Source organism: Perna viridis, chromosome 8 (assembly GCF_037379345.1).
Source record: "Perna viridis isolate PV_CMFRI_1.1 ecotype Kerala chromosome 8, ASM3737934v1, whole genome shotgun sequence".
NCBI classification, from domain to species: domain Eukaryota; kingdom Metazoa; phylum Mollusca; class Bivalvia; order Mytilida; family Mytilidae; genus Perna; species Perna viridis.
The window spans coordinates 11548744-11562547 of NC_142452.1; the positions used below are offsets into that span (position 1 = coordinate 11548744).

The 13804-nt window shown below is 33.4% G+C and overlaps 2 protein-coding genes across 5 annotated transcripts; both read left to right on the plus strand.

The window, feature by feature from the left end:
• The first annotated feature begins 597 nt into the window (after positions 1 to 597).
• On the plus strand, positions 598 to 4586 carry LOC148609333 (fatty acid-binding protein 1-like). Its single transcript, XM_088540889.1, has 4 exons — positions 598 to 1359; positions 2789 to 2964; positions 3302 to 3415; positions 4349 to 4586. Exons 1-4 carry the CDS (start codon positions 1284 to 1286, stop codon positions 4400 to 4402), a joined length of 420 nt encoding a protein of 139 aa, XP_088397015.1. The 5' UTR covers positions 598 to 1283; the 3' UTR covers positions 4403 to 4586.
• Positions 4587 to 6205: 1619 nt separating this feature from the next.
• Positions 6206 to 13482, plus strand: LOC148609334 (uncharacterized). 4 transcript variants are annotated; one of them, XM_088540887.1, is made up of 5 exons: positions 6206 to 6292; positions 6797 to 6965; positions 12194 to 12384; positions 12706 to 12819; positions 13349 to 13482. In XM_088540887.1, the coding sequence occupies exons 2-5, from the start codon at positions 6884 to 6886 to the stop codon at positions 13400 to 13402; spliced, it is 441 nt and encodes a 146-aa protein (XP_088397013.1). In that variant the 5' UTR covers positions 6206 to 6292; positions 6797 to 6883; the 3' UTR covers positions 13403 to 13482. The 4 variants fall into 4 exon arrangements, 1 of the variants encoding a protein (XP_088397013.1); XR_015914505.1 differs by lacking the exon at positions 6206 to 6292 and adding an exon at positions 7294 to 7398 and having other exon boundaries at positions 6826 to 6965; positions 11133 to 12384; positions 12615 to 12819; XR_015914504.1 differs by lacking the exon at positions 6206 to 6292 and having other exon boundaries at positions 6826 to 6965; positions 11133 to 12384; positions 12615 to 12819.
• The last annotated feature ends 322 nt before the right edge of the window (positions 13483 to 13804 follow it).

Consider the following 13804-nt stretch of genomic DNA (forward strand, 5'->3'; position numbering starts at 1 on the left):
CAGTATTTTTTATTTGCTGTTTACTTATTTATACAACTAAATTAAGAAAGAGAATAGTGAATAAGTGAAGAATAGCTGCGTTTAAAAGGTAAAAAGGAGAACGGAACTTTGAATGGCACCATGCCGCTGTGGTGTGGGCAGGCAGTCTTCTTTTCAATAATTTTTGCCACTGACGAAGAGCATAAGGCCAAAAATTTGAGCCCATGTACATTTTATTGTTTGCGTTTTATTTGTATTTATTTGTATGTAGTTCCTTTTAGCCTTTTTAATGTTGATATTGTATACTTAATCATTACTCTTATTACTCTTATGTTCTACCAAAGTCTTCTTGAGTCAAAATTGTTTGAAAATTTCTTGTTAAATTTATCGCCTTTGTAAGGCAAAATTCAAGAGATTCAGGCCCCTGGGAACCTCTTGTTTCTTTACATTATATCTTACACTTGCGTTGCATAATTATGTGGCGTGTGTTGTGTATGTCTGTTTATCATGTGTGTTGCATTAATTTTATGAATTAATCAATTCAGTCTGCATTCATTTTTGTCAAAATGTTTACTCCGGCTTTTTTATATAAGAAACGTACCTTATATCTCATTTGGTTTTAAATTGTACAACATTGTTCTAATTCATTCTTTATAAAATGTTGTAAAATAGTAATCAAGGGAACCAAGATTCTAGAGGAAATCAAAAGAATGACATCAAGGTACAAAGACCAGACAAATGGAAAACAAATACACACAACAAAGAACATGAAATAACCTAAAATAATACATACAAAACAACAAAGGTAAATTAGCATATCGGACTCCACAACATATTTGGAGCATGGACTAGGTGCACCGGTAGGGTAAGCATCCTCCGTTTTTCTACGAACACCCGCCGAGTTAAAGTGTGATATACTTTATGTTCATGAAGTCATTATGTTCTTAGCAAGTGTTTTGTAATTTATTGGATTTAGACTTAGTTGTAAGTTGTAAGTTGTGAATGTTGGTCTATATGACTGTGCTCAACAATAATTACTATCCCATTCATAGTCGCGTTTTACCATCATAATAAATATAACATATTTGCTTTCTTCTAGTGCGGCCGCTGAAATTGTTCTTCCTAAATATACTGTTTGATCAAAAGTTTTAATCAATAATTAAAATTGCATGTCATTCAAATAGTTCAGTTGCATGTATACAGAAATTCTGTATGACACATACATACAACTGCATTTAAATTCCCTTAAAGCTCATTCTTAATAGTTTTGTCTATACGACGGTAAGCATCAGATAACATCGAAAATGGCAGCATTCATTGGAAAATGGAAGGGAGATATGACTTCTTCTACTAATTACGACGAATTTTGTAAAGCGTCAGGTAAGACAAATTTGGATGGCAAAATTTATAAAAAAAAAAAAAACTTTATTGTCAGTCTCTGGTTTCAAGTTCCTCTTTTCTACTGAAATTCAGCAAAAACAGTCATACCTGCTACTCTAAGACTAAGGTAGCATTAGTTACTGGTGTCATATTATAAATATTGTAAGTTTATTTATTTATAACAAAGATTATATATCAAGAAATTATAATATGCCATGTATTATTCTACTTTTGTTTTCTTTAAAATTACAGGATTCTTTTCTCTTAAATTTGAGTTAAGACTTAATTTTAATTCAATTAAAAACTTAATTTAATTTTGTTGAGTTCAGGTTTGGAAAGGGAACTTTTAACCTTACAGCAGCTTTTTATGTGATTCATCTCATTAATACGCCTATGAAATAGAAAAGGAGTTTCTAGATTATTTTTTAAGTTTCTAGATCGACCGTTGAAGTTTCCATATAAAAAATCCGGATATCTGGAGAAAGGAGGGAGGGCATATATACGAGAGAATATTTATAAATTTATGAAAGCGTTACACCTAGAAAACCTATTTTGGTCTACTAGTATGAACAAACAAAGGTCACAGATGTCCAACGTCGTGCTAAAAGATCACCAATCGTTTCAGTTGAGATACTCAAACATTTTAGAAATTGTAGCAGAGTAGCGACCTCATTATTATTTCGACAGCAATGTAGATAAAAAATGTATATGACTAAATGCTTTATAAATGACCCAAAAACAAGCAAGCCTCTGTTTAAGAAGGACTTTAACTGAATTTGATGGGTTCGAAGAGGAATATAATTGTACCCAAATATATCATTTTATCAGCTATTTTACGGTATTGTTGATTAAACATGAAACACGTGTATTTGACAGTTGGTTGGGTAGTTATCAACAGTACAATATGATTCATTGGTGTAAAAAGATTTTAACAAACTATTATGCAATTTGACAAATTGTGTGCAGGGGAGTTGTTAATATTGAAAATCTTTAGGCTACATATTCACTAAGCAAAAGTATAGGGAAATTAAAGTGTTGAAGTACATATACAAGTCCTGGATAAATCGTGATATGATAACATTGGTTACGTGCGTTTACGATCGTTTGGGCTCTAAACATTTTCTGAGACATTGTTTATATCTAATGATTTTTGTCAAACATTAATATAATAGGTAATATATACTTTAAAAGGTTGCGGCGAAAATCCATAACATAATTAAATGAGAAAGAAACAAGGGTGGAGCAAGAAACGAGTAACAGAAGATCAGATTAGATCATTATCATCAAATATTAACTTGTCGATGGTAATTTATTAAGCACATTTAAAAAAAAGTTGACTGAATGCCAGAACTAATGAATTCATTTAGATGGTCTGAAACACGTGTGAACTTGAAGAAATGATAATTCCCATTTTTTTTTTAACTTTCAGGGTTGTCTGGAGATCTCGTTGAGAAATTTAGAAACTCCTCTTTTGATATAGAATTTAAACTTGATGGCGACCAGTGGACATGTGATTTTAACAGCTCGGTCATGGGTTCTAAGAAATATGAGTTTAAATCTGGAGAAGAGGTGACCACAACCGACCCTATGGGTAAAGGACTAAAGGTACTCTAATACCCGCGCCTGTGTAACAGGCAATAGATAAAACAGTGTAACCTGATCACTGTGAAGTAAATGTTTGATTACATAAAAAAGTGAGTTAAAAAATTATTTGCGAATGAACAAATTAAATACAGTTACGTGTAACTTTTTTGTACTAACGCATACTGAAAAATCTCCAATTTATAGCGTTGTATATAATAAATCACGATGGTCATTCCTAGTGTATGAGGTAATTTTAAGTGTACAATTCGCCTGGCTTGGAAATATTACACGCTTTACTAAATGTAATACATGTGATTGTTTATTGTATCCCTATAAGTTGCATTCTAAACTGTTGCAGTACACAATCAATGTCGAATCCGACACAAAAATGGTAGAGTCACAAACATCTGAAATGGCAAATTGGGTTCCAATGACGGTAGTACGGGAAGTTAAAGACGGTAAAATACATGAGGTATGTTTATAGGTCAAAGAAGAACCGATATTTTCTGGATTGGGAATACGTGTTTATTAAACCATACATGTCTGCTTATTTTAAGTTACTGTAATTGATAATAACATGAAAATAACCATGTCGTTTAGCACATATGTAAAAAAATCGATTCTAAGAGAAACGAGTTACAAAATATTCGGACAATGTCTGTATATGTTGGGATCCGGCGTACTCATGTAATATCAGTTTTGTGATGTTTTATTTATTTCATTTCGAATTCCTTTACTGTATTTGTCACTTTTAAATATTCAAGTATTTAAATTACGTTGAATTTACTTTAATTGATTTCACTTGATTTGTTTGAGTTACCATAGTAATGAAATGCTGTTGTTGGTGCACTTAATAATTATGTATTCGTTCCTGTCCTTGTTTTGTTGACCATATTTGCCATTCTGTATAATCAAGCAATGGGTGGCACGTAATTTTTCTCATTTTTTTCTTTTTTTCTTTTTTTTTTTTTTTTTTTTTTGCCTCAAGTATATTCAATACATCTAGAGAACAATCGAAAAGCTGTATAAACTTATCCTGTGGCATATCAGCATAGATATTTTGGTTGCTTATATAGGAAAAACGAACACGCAAAATTCCCCGTAATTTTGTCATAGTGCATTTCAATTAAATTTGACCCATCAAAATCTTAAAAAGGCAAACTAAGCAAATACTTAGATGGTTCTTTGTTAAGGTCATGGGATATAAATGTTTGAAAATGAATTATAATTGTTGCATTTTTTAATTTTTTGTGCAACACTTTGTACACATTAAAGATTTTAGATAGAGAAGTACTAAATATTATTTCTTGTGTTACTTTGCTTTCTGAGCTGGTATTAAATTAGTTCGAAGTACCGTTAATCTACCTTCTAACGTGTACATTTACAAAATACTTCTTCATTGTAGACAACAACTCTAGAAAACGGAGTATCAATGACGTCATTTATGACGAAAGCCTAAAAAGGGACCTCCTAACGACTCGTTTTTTTTTTATTTCTACTGTACAATGGTGTCTGGGGCAAAGGCAGTGGATATGATTCATGACTAAAAAAAACAACAAAAACAACAGTATCGCTTACATACTGGATTTTTTTTTCTTTTTCATGTGCTTCAACACCCTTTCAATAAAGACGCTTTAGCAATATTTTTTATTTATCGTGTCCCCCCCCTCCCCAACAAAAAAAGCAAATGTTATTATTTTGGCTGAGTTTCATTTTTTATCACACTTCCTCATAGCGCATATATGCCGGAATGATTTCTCGGAGAGCACTCGTCAGATAATGGAAATAATAAACAGATACATTTTAAATATTAACAAATAAAGACTTTTCATTTCAAGTAGACAAAAAAGGTACAAGTAAAACATAAGTTGAACTTTATGCTACTGGAGATGATTTAATTTATTGCCAAGCAAGTTTAAGAATTTTCCATATATAAGGCACGTATCTTTAGACATTATTCTCTATGGAGATAAAAACCTGATAAATGCATTATCAATCATTATCATACAAATCAGTTAACCTGGTAATACGTGGGGTATTGTCTATGACATATTTAAGGTGCATCACGGCAACAGCAAAATATCAGGGCTCTAAAATAAAACGCAGTTAAAAACTACTTGTATCAGGAAAAGAAAAACAAGACATGGTATTATTGCAATAAAACATAAAACAATCGTACCTTTTTTCTTGCTCATTTTTCATAACTGACAATTATTCAAGTACACACGAAATAATACATGATTGAAAATTAACCTGCTGGTTCAGACAAGAGAACACAATTCGGATGGAACCTGTATCTTTTCGGATAAGTTTGAAATAGCATTTTACAACTTTGCGCCTACACAAATATTGCATTTATCTATAAAGACAAAAGTGAAAACAAATGTCTCGAAAAGACAACAGCCATACCAAGATTTGAAAAAAGGAACAAAGAAAAACAAAACTGAACAAAAAACAAACAGATACCTATTCACTTAATGCATGTGGTGAAAATTTTCCAACACCCAGAGTCTGCCTTCGACTGACAATTGAAACCACAAATCTATAAATACTTGCTCTGTTGCCTAAAATCATTATTTACACGAAGTTTTACCTTTCAATTCTAAAACTAACTAAATCAAACTGGGTCAGTTTAGAATATAAAACAGTGTTGTATAGTTAAATTGGTTTGGAGTTTTCCATTTCCTTCGATCTTTAAGTGTAGGTCAAAATATGAGGCTGACTTCACAATGTACGTAGTGTCCTTTATTTCTTCGGGAGTAGATGCGATGCATAAAATCCCTGAAATTAGGATTGTTGAAAGATAATATATCTTCTATATAGCGGAAACTAAGATCAAAGGTGTTCCTCCTTTGGATCAGATCAGCTGTAAAGTCGGCATTGTGAAAGTGGAGGAATAGCTAGTCAGCAAGTAGGGGACTTAATTTTGGGATATCGACACGCCCACCACTCTGAATAAATAAGTTGTTGGTAAAAAATGCCAGCATTTTGACATCTTCTCAAGTATATTAATTTAAAAGATTATATGTTTTTTATTATTATTTCTTCGTTTTTACTAAGTATTGAGTATCTCTACCAAGTACTACGTATTTGTATTTAGGTGTTCCATCTTTTTTTAAAGTAAAAACGATGTGTGTAACGGTTTTGAGTTGGGATTTCAATTGAGGATAAAGGGCTAAAAAATCATAGGTCTTTATTCGATCGTATTCCGCGAATAATCCAGCATTGAGAGTGTCCAGAAAATATTTCCAATTTTTCAGGATTCACATTGAACTGATACCACTACGGGAGTAACAAGTGTTGTGGTTCTACTCATGATCCTCTATGGCAGCTGTACTTTACTTTGAAGGTAAATAGTTTCGAAAGAGACTTTGTAGTACATTAGGCAGATTTAGCTATAAATTGTTGTTTGTATGGATTCTTGCTAAGTTTTTGGATATAATAAATGGACGGAAGGTTACAAGCATCGTTTTCTAAGTAAAGAGACCACAAAAAAGGATAGAACGATTTATGGTTTTCAACTATCTCTTCTTTGGGAAGTGTGGTAATAGTATAGGTCTTGTTTACTGTTATTATTTCTACATCTAACCACAGTCGAAATTTCGGCGGTTTCAGTAGAGAAATTAACTTTTAAAACGCCCACATGCAACATAATATTTCTTTTTTAGCAGTCTCATCGACGTTTTAGGCAAAATTATCATTTAGATAATTTTCAACTGAATCAATCATTAGAACTCATTTTGATGACTTGGGTAACTCCTGTACCGAATAAGTACATTTAAATGACACTTAACAACAAATTTAAAGATCATGATTTAGGGCAAATAAATAGACGCATTTGTTCTATTTGTAGAATAAAGTATGAGTCCATATCAAATGTTTGTCGAAGTTTAAAGATTCAATACAAGGGACTGAGGTTATTTTACGTAGCATTACAGAAATGGCCGGAACACAATTCATTGGGAAATGGAAATCAGATATGTCAAAAGCCGATAATTTCTTGGAATTTGCTAAAGTTTCAGGTAGGCATTTGCAGTGTATATAGCGCGGGAGATCAGATACGCACGAGGTATGAACATTTGTAAAAACTGCGTCTCCGTCAATTTCGTTAATTGTTGAGTCGGTATAAGTGGACGTATGTCTTTGCGCCAGAACGAATAAAATCCTGCTTAGGCACTGACCATTTATGTATTGAGGGGGGTGGAATAATTTGAATATATATATATATTAATTTCACTTTGAAGAAAAATTAAAAAAAATGTTTTTGCTGTAGCAAGATAAAAATAAATGAAGTTGCTTAATGATGAAAATTAATAATAATGTTGTATTCTGTTTTTCATTAAAAAAAAGTTTAGGTAGAAAAAAAGGAAAGGACAGGAGAGGACAGGTATCGCATGTACATATAGTGAATGTACCATAAACTGACATTCAACATGTTAAATTATGTATGAAGGAGTATGTAACAAATGTCTTTAATATTAACATTTATAGTCGAAAAATTCATAATGTTATAATGAGCAACTAAATGGATATCAATATCCAGAGACTTTTGTGTTATATTAATCCAGTTTGTTAAACAAACTATCAGAAAGATGCAAAAAATACACGAACTACCACTAAACATTATAACCAATTTAGATGTTATCTCCAATAGAGAAAAGATAAGAATACCAAGCCGTCCGAGATTATTCCCTATTGTGGACTTCTTGACTATTTTTGCTACCTATAGTTAAAGACCAAGGAACTTACATACGCATGTATGCAAGCATGTTCAGTAATGAACTAATTAATGCAGCTGAAAACATTCACTTTGAAATGAAAAAAAAGAAGACCATGCTATATTTTTGAGCAATGAGAACTTACTTCTAATATTATAATGTTCTATAAGAATAAGTTCTTAATGCGATGTGCAATGAGGACAGTCCCTAGCCGTGACATATGTGACATACAAGAGTAAGAACTTATTAACTATATGGTTGAAAAATTCCCAAACAAGCACAACATAATTAGTTCTGAGATGATGGCTTTATTGTCTTTAATGGGTCTTTTGATCAACTTCAAATGTTATTTAACATGGCTAATAAGAACCTGAACTACTCTAATTTACTTATTTAAGTCCTCAGTAAATTTCTTAGAGAAAGTGCAGTTAAATGGAATAGGGTGAAACCTTACAACACTTAAGATTTAATAGTAGTCCAATGTGCCTAATGCACAATCTCAACAGTTTTAATTCATTAAAAAGTTACCCGGCTTTAAAATATGCAGCTTTTTCTGACCACTAGCAGAGCGTGTGGTCTCCGACTTAAAGTCAATAAAAAGTAATAAAAAGTTATTTAAGAATTAGCTATAATGAAAATTTTGTCTATTGAAAAATAACATAAATTTTCCATTTGCATATTGTTTATCGCGCCAAGTGCAATAAACAAAATATGCACATGGAAAATTTATGTTATTTTTCAACAATTTTTATCATGGCCAATTCTTATAAATTAATTTTAAAACGCATTTTTATCTTTTAACATGTTAAAAGTAACTCTGAATTTAACTGAATAGGGGCGTGTCAGTATTTTTTTATCCATTGAGATATAACAAAATTATTTTAACCAATCAGATTACATTATTTATCTCAAACTAATTTATTAACATTCGTAACAAACTGCGATCCAACATTACATACAATCTCGTATTTGTTACGAAAGCACTGGTCTAATATAATTAATGACCCTGAATGCTCTCAACTATTAAAACCACCACTAAAGCAGACCCTTATCAAACCTTTATAATGAACGTCTTTCGTGAACAATTAAATATTACTCAATAGCACATTATATCTGTAGAAGATAAACTCATCACATGTATACACCGTTCTTTATATATGCATCTTTTACATAGTACATTTAATTACGAAACTAATAAATATTTCCACTATATGATCTGAAGCCAATGCAACATTCCTGAAATATACTTGTGATATGTGTATATGTATTACACAATACATTCAATTTCCCTTAACTATAATTTTTCATCCGCCTTTGAAACTTTTCTCCCTTAAGACTGCCTCAATGAGACATTATACGAAACCGGAAAAGCTGTCCAGGCTGCAATAGAAATGGAGCACTACTACCTTGATATTTTGGGACGAAGTTAGATGGACATCATCTGGAGCGGTCATGCTATCTTCTGGGCAAATTTTACTGTACTCTGATCACAAAACGAGGATGGCAACCATCAACATGGAGTAGAAATCTCACTCAACATGAAGGCCAAATTATCATTCATCGGATGGAATCCTGTGAGTGAAAGATTTATTGTGGCAAGATTTATGTCAAAGATACAAAAAGTAACAGTCATTCAATGCAACGCTCCTACCAACGTAGCAGAGGAAGAAGACGAAGAGTTTTACAACCAGCTCCAAGCTACCCAATATTGAACAAGACTTGGGGCATCTTGATTGTAATCCGTGACAAGACTGCCAAAGATTGAAAAGATAACACAGGGAGAGAACTCATCACGGGGAAGGAATGAATTGGTAACATCAACGGAAATGGAGAACTTAGAATGCAGATTTTTGCTCCCAGAACGATCTGGTCATAGAAGATACGACATTCCAACTCCCTCACAAGGATATACACAAAACTATCCGCGTGTCTCCAGAGATGAAAACTAGAAACTAGATAGACCAGATTACAGTCGCCAGGAGATGAAGAAGGAACATGACAGCCGTTAGAGCTTATCGAGGTGCTGATATAGCATCCGATCATCAACTTGTGTTGGCTAAATTAAAGATCAAGATAGCCATGGCAACCAGACAAGATCAGATTAGAACGCCAAAGTATAACATAAAGACGAGGTGCAGTAGTCAAACAATTGGAAAGAGTAAAATCCACATATAACACCACATGCCAAGAAGAACTTGGATTCTCAAAGAAGGAATACAAGCCATGGTAATCTGACGATACAATCGAGACAACTGAGAAATGTAGGTCAGTTAAGGTATTACTTGACCAGGTCAAGACAAGACTGCTGAAAGAATGTTTGACGAGCGTATAAGCATTAGGAAAGAAGTAAAGAGAAAACAACAGACAGGGTAAAAGAACATACATCAACGAGCTCGCTTCAAAAGGAAAAAGAATGCAATGGACAGAAATGACACAAAAACTGAGTACAACATCACTCGCAAACTGACAGGTAGAAAGACCAACACATCCAAACCAGTGAAAGACAAGATGACAATGTGATAACAAACCTAGATCGACCACTTTTAAATGGAGAAAATATATCAGAAGCTCCTGATCTACCTCCTGGAAAAGACCTTGATGTTGATACTGGCCATTCAGAAATTCAGCTACTCTCCAGATTCTGATGCGGTCGATCATGTATTGACCAAATTGCCACATTACAGGTCATCATCGAGGAGTAAATAGAATGGCAATCAGCCCTCTACATAAACTTCGTGGACTTCAAGACGGCCTTAGCATAGTTAACAGAAATGCACTTTGGAAGGTACTAAGACACCATGGAATCCCTGTCAAATTGTAAAGATTATCCAAGGACTCTACAAACAGACCAAATGCCAAGTCATCCACAATTCAACACTCTCATCATCCTTTAATGAACATACAAGAAATACTCCAAGGCTGTCTCCTGTAACCCCTTATTTTCTATTTAAGTGTGCAAAAATTTAGTTAGATATAATATACAATCATGAATTTTCTTATAGATTGCTTCTTGCCTAATTGATATTTTTTGGTGCTAAAGGGCTATAGACTCTAGATTGGCCATGCACACTTGATTGTGACGTGGGCTACTTCCCTGCACAAGTCCCAGACTTTATCGTGCTCTGTATGGTTTAGAAAAAAAGAAGCATCTCATCATCAATTCCTGGCTACAGACAAAACCATGTCTTGTTTAGGCCAAGTAAATTTCACCCATCCTTCACTAAAAATGTGGGGTGGTTGGGAGGAGTTTATTGTTTTTATTTTTTACTCCTTACCAGATATTTGCTGGCCTGATTTTATCTTTTTGGTGTATGGACATGTTCTAAACCCATAGCCACATCAGAAAAGAATTTTGGTAACCAAGAATTGAAAGATTTGTATATTGTTGTGCCTAAATACAAGAAATTGAAGTGAAAAAAATCCTAATTTTGAAATTCCCGTCCCATTTTAAAAAATAATGCCATTTTTTAGGAGCGGGAGCGTCCAACTACAAGGCTGAAGAAGAAGCACTCATCCATGCGGCAAATTACATCAAGGAAACCGCAGAAAATATGCAGGTAGTATTCCAGATGCCCTCTCCGTAATACAAGCACTGACCAACAACAAACTACTACAACTTGAAAGAGCTATTTATTCCATCGAGAGCCTTAAAACTGCCATACAGTGGATACCTTCACATTGTGGAATCAATGAAAATGAAAATGAAAAAGCAGATAAGCTAGCAAAGGAAGGCCTCAACAACAGCAAGATGAAAATCCTATCTGCTACACAGAGATGAAGACCATCATCAAGTCTTTGCACAATATACCTCAGAAGCAAGATAGCTACCATCAACTAAAAAGATTTGAGCAAACTACAATCTTCATGCTCAGGACAGGACACAACAGATTCAACCAACATCTGTACAGAGTTTTGAATGTCATGCCATCACCTATGTGTCCCTGTGGAGAAGCAGAGCAGAATACAGAACACTTTCTGCAGACGTGCAAGTTACACCAGGCACAGAGAGAGAAAATATGGGATAAACCAACCCCCATTACAGAGAAACTGTATGGGCCTGTGGAAATCCTACAGAAGACGCCAGATTTGTTGAGGAGACTGGCATTCAAGTGTTATGGCGAACGACAAGAAGAAGAAGGAGTGGGAGGGGATGTAAACCTATTAATTAATTTTATTTGGTCTTAACAAGAATACAATATCTGATTATCTGAGTCTTTATTTTCATATGTCCTCCTTTGATATTTATATAATATTTTACATTTATTGTTTATTGTAAAATTGACTAGCAAAAGAAAAAAACGTGCCATATTCCTGAAAAATAAAATTATAATTCATTTGCTATTGAAAAAAATTTAAGAAGAGCAGAAAAGAATTATTTAGCAACATTGAAAATCCTTAGTATTTTTGTCATCTAATATCATGTTAACAAACATTTGAACTTCGTCCTGTGCTGGTTGCAAAAATCAAGAAGTAAAAGTAAACAATGTAACTCGTGTTAATTACTCTACAAAATGTTCTACTGTTTAAACCAGGTATACCTGAAGAATATATTGAGCCTTGGAGAACCTCAGTCAATATAATTACTTTCCAACGTGAAGGAGACAGTTTACAGAACTATAAATGGAAGCTCGTCCATGATAGCTCTATCATGGGGATGAGAACATACGAATTCACATCAGGTGTCGAAGTAACAACTACTGACCCGGAAGGAGGACCCTTGAAGGTAAGTTTAGACCCATACATCAATTGCAGGTTTGAACTTGCAATTGATTCTAGTAACTAAATAGAGTAAAGCTGATTAACAAATATTACTTTAGAAGACATTGGTTATAATAACGGTTTAATTAGTCATATATCTTTGCATAACCTATTGAAAGTAATCAACTAGTCCTTCAGAAAAACATGTAACATCAATACAGACTTTCATTTTTTTAACTTTTTATTTCATATCAGAAAACTGATGCGAGAAAGCGGTCATTAGAATCATGAAGGAGAAATGGTAGCATACTTGGTGATGTAACTTTCATGGAATATTGTTTTGTAGTACTGTATAACGTTTGAATCTGACACAGCAATGATAGAAACAGAGGCATCGGAAGGTTCAAAGTGGGTGGTCATGACTGTAAAACGTCAAGTCGTAGGCAACAAAATTGTCGAGGTTCGTAATAATTGCTAAGGTCAAAGGTTGACCCAAATAATGTATTGCAACTCAGCCCAAGATTAACAGTAATGTGATTGCAAACAGTTCATGAGACATCTGTAGCTCTGCATCCAAGGGTGAAATCCGATTCTCCTAACAAAATAGTAACTTCAATTTAAAGTAAAGCTTGGAACCCTTAGAAACAAGAAAATAGAAATGGAAGTGATAACAAAATCTAAAAGAAATACATCGACAGTCGATTCTAAAACATCCTCCAAATTACTTTGAATTATATATATCATCAGACAGGATAGATAACCATGACTTACAAATAAAAAAAGAGAATCTTCTTGGGATGTTAAGAAGCTGAAATAAATGACATTTAATACAAGACAGAAACAAACAAAGTTTTTAAACTGTGTAAGATTAAAAATTATGTTGGACATAAAGTGATTATGGTTCAATTGTAAGTTATAACTGGTATAGTCTTGTGTTTACTTTTATTGCAAGTATTTTCAATTTACATCTGCATTTTTTTTATTTTAAGAAAACAGAAAGCAATGGAGTGGTGATGACTAATCATTATGAGAGAATATCCTAACAGAATTTTACTCTTCATTTCCATGGAATTGTTATCTTCTGTTTTTGCTAAAGTTGAATAAAAGGATTTTATCTATTTTACATATTACCTTTAAACAATCCTAATTTCTGGGATTTGATACATCGCATCTACCTAAAAGAACTGGAGATAAAGGATACTACAGACACTGTGAAGTCAGCCTCATATCTTGACCTACACTTAGAAATCGATGGTAAAGGAAAACTATTGACCAAACTTTACGACAAACATGATAACTTTTCATTCAGAATTGCCAACTTTCCGTTCATCTGTGGCAACATCCCTTCGGCTCCTGTGTATGGAGTGTTCATATCACAACTCGTACATTATGACAGAGCTTGCCGGAACTACGCAGACTTTTTGTATCGCCCTAGAACTCTCACA

What these genes read in the sequence shown, in the direction of transcription:
- LOC148609333 (XM_088540889.1), top strand. Translation starts at nt 1,284, where the DNA reads ATGGCAGCATTCATTGGAAAATGGAAGGGAGATATGACTTCTTCTACT. An exon ending in CTATGGGTAAAGGACTAAAG is followed by an intron (nt 2,965 to 3,301) that starts GTACTCTAATAC and finishes AAACTGTTGCAG; the next exon opens with TACACAATCAATGTCGAATC. An exon ending in AAGACGGTAAAATACATGAG is followed by an intron (nt 3,416 to 4,348) that starts GTATGTTTATAG and finishes TCTTCATTGTAG; the next exon opens with ACAACAACTCTAGAAAACGG.
- LOC148609334 (XM_088540887.1), top strand. Translation starts at nt 6,884, where the DNA reads ATGGCCGGAACACAATTCATTGGGAAATGGAAATCAGATATGTCAAAA. An exon ending in GGAATTTGCTAAAGTTTCAG is followed by an intron (nt 6,966 to 12,193) that starts GTAGGCATTTGC and finishes TGTTTAAACCAG; the next exon opens with GTATACCTGAAGAATATATT. An exon ending in CGGAAGGAGGACCCTTGAAG is followed by an intron (nt 12,385 to 12,705) that starts GTAAGTTTAGAC and finishes ATTGTTTTGTAG; the next exon opens with TACTGTATAACGTTTGAATC.